This window comes from Musca vetustissima, unplaced genomic scaffold (assembly GCF_032173495.1).
Source record: "Musca vetustissima isolate MV318-11 ecotype Yass unplaced genomic scaffold, APGP_CSIRO_Mvet_v1 utg91487, whole genome shotgun sequence".
NCBI classification, from domain to species: Eukaryota; Metazoa; Arthropoda; class Insecta; order Diptera; family Muscidae; genus Musca; species Musca vetustissima.
In genome coordinates this window covers 17261-24518 of record NW_026883909.1, presented here as the reverse complement: position 1 = coordinate 24518, position 7258 = coordinate 17261, and the positions used below count along the sequence as shown (strand labels likewise).

General features: G+C 34.6%; 1 protein-coding gene across 1 annotated transcript; it reads right to left on the bottom strand.

Moving 5' to 3' along the window:
- Nucleotides 1-442: 442 nt before the first annotated feature.
- On the bottom strand, nucleotides 443-1537 carry LOC133330894 (uncharacterized). The gene has a single exon (XM_061539296.1). It carries the CDS (start codon nucleotides 1535-1537, stop codon nucleotides 443-445), a length of 1095 nt encoding a protein of 364 aa, XP_061395280.1.
- Nucleotides 1538-7258: the final 5721 nt, after the last annotated feature.

The window sequence follows — 7258 nt, the reverse complement described above, 5'->3', positions numbered from 1 at the left end:
ATTTATAAGACTCGGTCACATATTGTCGCTACCGACCGGGATGTAAAATTAATATTTTCTATGAGACAATTCTATTGCAATTTATTAACATTTTAAAAGAAGCGGAACTTTTATGTTAGATTATATGAACATTACATATACACCGCATGAATTCGTATAGAAATTGGGATAGTAGCGTTCGATGGGAGCTACACTTCTCTATGTCGCGAGTCCATATTAAGAGCGGCCAAAAATAGAAGGATTTTTCGTAAGTAAATTAAATTGTGTACAAGTTCTAATTATTGGCCTAAAAGGCATGTGCCAAAAATTTGGTTGATCGGACTAAGATTATTTTTTCTATTTTATAGCAACTGATTCACAATTAAGAACTTAGACATTAAATTCCAGTACGTTTAAATTTTTATTTCTAAATACTCTTCATAACAAAATTAAATTGAAATCCCTAAGCATCCTCCGCGTCTTCATTATTCTGTTCGCCCTCAACAATCTGACCTTCATCCTCATTCAAATCTTGATCTTCGTCGACAACACCTTCATCAGCTTCCACAGTATCTCCAACATCTTCCTCATGATCATGATCTGAACCCTGAGGTCGGCATCCACCAAATGGCTCCTGCGGCACCTTGGCAATATTTTCTTCATAATAAAGATGCATATCAGGTCTATCCCAGATGCTATTGACCCATTCAATTCGGAAATCATATTTGGCACAGGAGCAGAATTTACGTGAACGATGACAGACGGGACATGTGGCCTGTACCGCTTTGCCGTGGACAAATTTACGTACTGTCTTACGTTTACAGCAATGGGGACAGGAGTGAGGCTTTTTGGGAGCTTCCTTTTGTTGCTCCTGCACCGAGCATGGTGGTGGTTTGGTGTAAATCAAATGACCGCGATTCTTAGTACAGAAACAACAATTACATTCTCCACTAACGGGTTTGGCTTTTCGTGATTGCATGCGATCGTAGAATTTCTTATAGATTACCTTAATTTTGGTCTCCACCCCGCGTTGTTCATCACAACTCAAACCATCGAATTGAGCATATGATTCTGCTGTTTTCTTTGCCGCATGAACATAAAGACATTCTTCGGAGAATGAAGGCTTTTCGGATTTCTCATCATGTGGCCGATAGTAGAATGCCTTAAAACCACGTTTTATTATTGCATAGGCCAGGTGGGCTTCCACCCGATTCATAAGACACTTGCGACCCAATTCATGAAAAATATCCTCTTTGCGTAAACGTTTCGTCGGCTTGGCATCTAGACAGTAGCAGACCAAATCGTAGTGAAGGAACGAATAGGTGATAATATCCACAGATGTTTTCGCTTTACATTCGTGTATCCCACACAGAATCATTATTTGAGCCAAGCTATGCGAGAGATCGATAAGATTTTCCAAAAACATCGAGGAAACATTTAAATCGTCGCGAACACATTCACATTCTAGATTTTGATCGATAACACCCAAATGCGCATTCCGTTGACATTCACGATGTTTGCACGTGGTGCGACAATTGAAATTTGCCAAAGATTGCATTGCGTTTTTGGAAATAGTTATGATTTCCTGTGGACAGTTTGGTAATTTTTGTGATTACTTAAAATTTTTATAACTTTTCTTGTTATTTCTCAAAATAATTTTATTAAATATTTATTTGAATTTCTTTAAATGTTGTCAAAATTGTGTTTAACAGCTGTGTTCCAGAACCCATAGTCGAAATTCCACAAATCGGATTTTTCTTTTCTGTTGAAATTACAATGGATATCGCAATATTAGAGCTAGAAACTTTGGCATTTCTAAGCTGTCCTCTTTTTTTGGTGTATTTTAGCACCAACATAACTGTTTTTTATCCTTCCGGGTTCTTAGAGATTGAAAAATATTTTCCCTGAAAAAATTAGATATAGGTCCATGTTTTGACATAGGTCCATTGTTGTTTCTTTTGAACGTTTTAGCCGAATTTTTCCTACCGATGTGACTATAATCGTGATACCTGATTAATTGTACAGGTAAAAAACTGTCAGTGGTGTTGCCGACAGATCATGGTACAATTATAAAAGGTAACAGCAAATCCCAGCTGATTTGATTCCAACGTAATACTAGTGTCAATATGAATTTGAAAAATTATGTTTTTAAAAATCACCCAACAGGAAAATTGGGAACGCATACAATTTGTAATTGTTCTTTATTAAATATGCTCCCGTATTCAATTTACTAAATCTGCCTGCTGGGAAAGTTTGAGGAAGCAAATCTTTCTTCAAGGAATAACTCGCTATTCCCAGCATTTTCATATGTGTTACACATATATATGGCAATGACTCAATTATAGGAATGATTTGGAAGCGATAGAAATATAAATTTGATAGATTTTCATTCATGTTTTTCAATTTTTATTTTGAGGATTCGAAAATATTTCATTTTCAAAATAAAAATAATTTGATGATAATTTGTTTGTTTGTTTACATTTTTCTGTCAAATGAGTTGACACTAGTAGAACTTACAACAACAAATTTCCATGTGGTTGTTGTATCGTTTTTTGTACAACAACACTTGGTGTTACCTTCTATTATTATACCATGCCGACAAATATATACCCTAAGCTTATGGTTTGCGGAGTTCTACGGAATAAAATACAACAAAGAGTATACCTTCTTTGGAGATTTACCAAAAGAGGTTTCCGTATAGTCCCCATTTTAGGATTTAATATCGCTTTGCGAAAATATTACGATTTGCAAAGTTTGGATCATATCAGATATTCCATTCCAAGGAGTAGGACTGCAAGCTTGATATGAGTCGTTTATTTTGACCATGATATAACAAAATGAATTTTCTGCAAAATATTGACCATTTTTTGTGGGAGGTAACAGAGGGAGTGTTTCCCAGGCTGATTGGACCCATGTTCCAACTTGAATTTAGTTTGAAAAAATATTAAGAACTGCACATTTGGCATCATTGTTATTGTTCAAAATTGTGGGGGAGATAACTGAAGGAGTGGTTTCTAGCAATATACAGACATAATTAAAATATAAGGTTATACAAAGTTTGGCTTCAATCGGATACTCTGTTCGTATAATATATTATTATAAAATTCATTTTCAGCTCCATTTTGATCATTTTGTGGGAGAAGTATCAAAAGGAATGGACCGAATTTTCCCATCATTTGAGTTTGAAAGATGTGTTCAGTTTGGATAAACTCTGACATTCATATTGGATTCTAATATTGGATTGGATTGGAAAGATAATAGGTTGTGCAAAGTTTGGTTCAGATCGTATAGTCTCTTGGCATGATATTATAAAACAAATTTTGTTTTTGCAAAATAGTCAGGCTGAATCCCAGTTTGCTGTTTTTATAAAAAAACAACTATTTATTAGTGGGGAATTTATGGCATTGTTTGCCGAGGGGTAAGGCAGGGAAGACTATAGTTTCGGATCACGCCACTGATCCTCATCAGTTCCCTTAGTTTTTTGTTGGGATATTCTCCCCAGAAGCTATTGCTTCTATAAAAAAAACCTTTCATACCCAAATGTCTCTTGTAACAAAGCGAAGTACTTAGCTGACCAACGACATAAACTGCATGAGAATTTCGCTGGAGCCTCACTTCGAGGTTAACAAGGCATTTACAAACAATACCACACCTTTCCCACTGTTGTGTGTTGTCACATCGCGACAAATGCACACAACGACTTTGTTGGTGTTGCTGTATACTAGCAACACACAACAGTGGGAAAGGTGTGGTATTGTTTGTAAATGCCTTGTTAACCTCGAAGTGAGGCTCCAGCGAAATTCTCATGCAGTTTATGTCGTTGGTCAGCTAAGTACTTCGCTTTGTTACAAGAGACATTTGGGTATGAAAGGTTTTTTGTATAGAAGCAATAGCTTCTGGGGAGAATATCCCAACAAAAAACTAAGGGAACTGATGAGGATCAGTGGCGTGATCCGAAACTATAGTCTTCCCTGCCTTACCCCTCGGCAAACAATGCCATACATTCCCCACTAATAAATAGTTGTTTTTTATAAAAACAACAAACTGGGATTCAGCCTGACTATTTTGCAAAAACAAAATACAAATGGTATCACAAATTTTTAGCAAAATTTCGACCATTTTGTGGGGGAGGTGCCAGAAGTTGAGGGACTGATATTCCCCATCTTTGAACTTAAACTAAGTATGGAAGAAATATTACGAAGTGCAAACTTTGGATGAAATCGGTTACTTCTTTCGAGACGGACAGAAGGACTGACATTTGTTAATCGACTCCAAATGTCTGAAATGGATTCGGTGCAGAAATATTTTAAATTTTAAATAACATTTTTGGAGGATATACAAAGTCCAGATCGGCAGAATTTAACAACACAATTTCACTTGTTGTAGATTTTATCAGTACGATCAGCAAAATTCCCCATCAATCGGATACTCTCTTTTGGCAATATTTACAGGAAATCGCGGGATTCGTCCTTAATTATACCCTTCACCACACTGTGGTACAGAATATTATGTATTTGTGCATATGTTTGTAACAGGCAAAAGGAAACGAGATAGACACATGATTCCTTTTGAGAATATGCATAGAATCACTTTCTGAGTCGATTTATGCATGTCCGTCTGTCTGCCCATGTTAAATTGTAAACAAAGTACAGGTCGCATTTAATTGGGAAAAATTGAAATTGGGAAAAATCGGTTCAGATTTAGATATAACTCCCATATATATTTTCGTCCGATTTTATATAAATGGTGTACCAAAGTCCCTTTTATCTTTCGATTTGCACGAAACTTTGCATAGCGTAATGAGTTAAGTCTAAATTGATGTCTGCTAAGTTTCGTGAAAATCGGTTCAGATTTAGATGTAGGTCCCATATATATTTGCATAAAACGTATTGAAATTATTATAATCTAACATGTGAGAAGTTTCGTTGTAATCGGTTCCGATTTAGATATAGCTGCTATATATAGTTTTGACCGATTTTAAGTAAATGGTGCACTAAAAATCCATAGTTAAAACGATTGTTTCTGAAGTTAGTATAGTCCAACGTGTGTCAAGTTTTGTTGGAATCGGTTCAGTAGGTCGATTCAGTAACTTATAACGATTCGACAATCGACAATTTTGTCTACACATAAAATCGTTTGCAGTAACGAAAATGTTATTCTGTAAAAATGTAGACAAATTGCCTATAAACTTTCAAAAAGCTTTTTATTTTGAACATTTTGAAAACAAAATACAAACAAATTTTGAACAAAACAAGGCATGTTCAATATTGAAGAATATTTGCCGATAAGTTAACTTAGAATTTTTTGGTCTTGTTTATTAACAACATTTTTAACAATTGTTGTTAAAAACTGTTATAGAATTAAAATATTGTTTATTTTGTCGTTATAATATTTTATCGATTTGAGAATTGTTTAATTTTGATAGTGAATCGACCCACAGATTTAGATATATCTCATATTCATATTTTCCTCCGATTTTAAGTAAATGATGTACTAAGGACCCAAAATATGGCCGATAGGCATAAAACGTACTGAAATTAGTATAAAACTAACCTGTGACAAATTTCGTTGAAATCGGTCTAGGTATAGAATGACGCAATTGCTTTTTGTAGAAATGCAGACATAGTCCATATATTCGACCAACTTCTCGTTTATTGGGTTTCAAATAACCAACTAGTGTGCGATTGAGATTTGCTTGAAATCGATTTACATAATTTTGACTTATTCTTTATCTATCCAAATTAATAGTTTAGTATAGGTTACAAATGACATGTTTATAGATTGGTCTATGTCGGTTCACATTTAGATATAGTTCCTTCATTTCCATGTCAATGGTCCTTCGAAAATGCGACGTCTGTTAGAATGCATCGGTTAAATATACCCAAAGTGGTGAAGGGTATATATCGGTATATCGGCCCGTCCGACTTAACTACTTTCCTTACTGGTTTTGGTATAATTTAGAACCAACTTAGCTTTAATTTAGTCTTCCATAAAAAATAATAAATAGTTGTTTTTTATAAAAACAACAAACTGGGATTAAGCCTGACTATTTTGCAAAAACAAAATACAAATGGTATCCCAAATAACCCGCCAAACACTACTGAAGTTGTAGACGAGGCACGGTCATACTGTTTGGTTTATTGCTTTAACTAGCAATACCAACAACAACGTTATGTGCATTCGTCACAAAGTGACGACACATAGCAGTGGGAAATGTATTGTAGTTGTCTGTAAATGCCTTGTTGACCACGAAGTCAGGCGCCAACGAAACGAACTTCTCATTGGGGTCGTATCGCTGGTAACGTAAGAACTTCGAATTGTCACAAGAGACATTTGGGTTTGAAAGGTTTTTTGTAAAGAAGCTATTAATAGCTTCTGGGGAGAATATCCCAACAAAAAAAACTAAGGGAACTGATGAGGATCAGTGGCGTGACCCGAAACTATGGTCTTCCATGCCTTACCGCTTGGCGAACAATGCCATACATTCCCCACTAATACATAGTTGTTTTTATAAAAAACAACAAACTGGGATTCAGCCTGACTATTTTGCAAAAATAAAATACAAATGGTATCCCAAATAACCCGCCAAACACTACTAAAAAATATTCTTTAAAAAATCCATGCCTTGTAAGGGCGTTAAAAATGTTCTTTAAAATACCATACCTTGTAGTGGCCATAAAAATATTCTTTAAAAAATCCGCGCCTTGTTAGGGTCATAAAAATATTCTTTTAAAAATCTAAAAACAACAAATTAGTCATAACATCACGTTCTACATACATCTAAAGTTTTGTAGATTCGAATATAAAAATTTCGCCAAGTTACAACTCAAAACCCAGAACCCACACCAAAAATGATAATTCTTCCGGGTTCCTCGTTCATCACACAAATTTAGAAGATTTTTAAATATCCCATTTAATAAGTTTAATTTTTATATACATATATATTTTTTTGCAAAATGTCACCAACAGATAACCTATAATTTTAAACGAAACAATGGACGACTTACATTTTCTGTCTTTCATTCACATATCATGTGAAAGCTTACAATGCAATGTGTCAGAAAATCGTCGCAATTCATGCGTATGATAATCCTGACAACCAAAAAAGGATTAATGTTCCAATATTTTGTTTCATTTCATTTTCTTTTTTGTGAGAACAAAAAAAAAAAAACAGAGCTTTAAACACATTTTATCACTTTACGGACAGGTGACTTTTGATAAAATATCAAATTTATTTTCTTACAAAATTATCCCGCTATGAAAAATTATTAGAAGAGGT

Excerpts from the sequence above, each read along its gene's own strand:
- LOC133330894 (XM_061539296.1), bottom strand. The coding sequence starts at position 1,537 with ATGCAATCTTTGGCAAATTTCAATTGTCGCACCACGTGCAAACATCGT.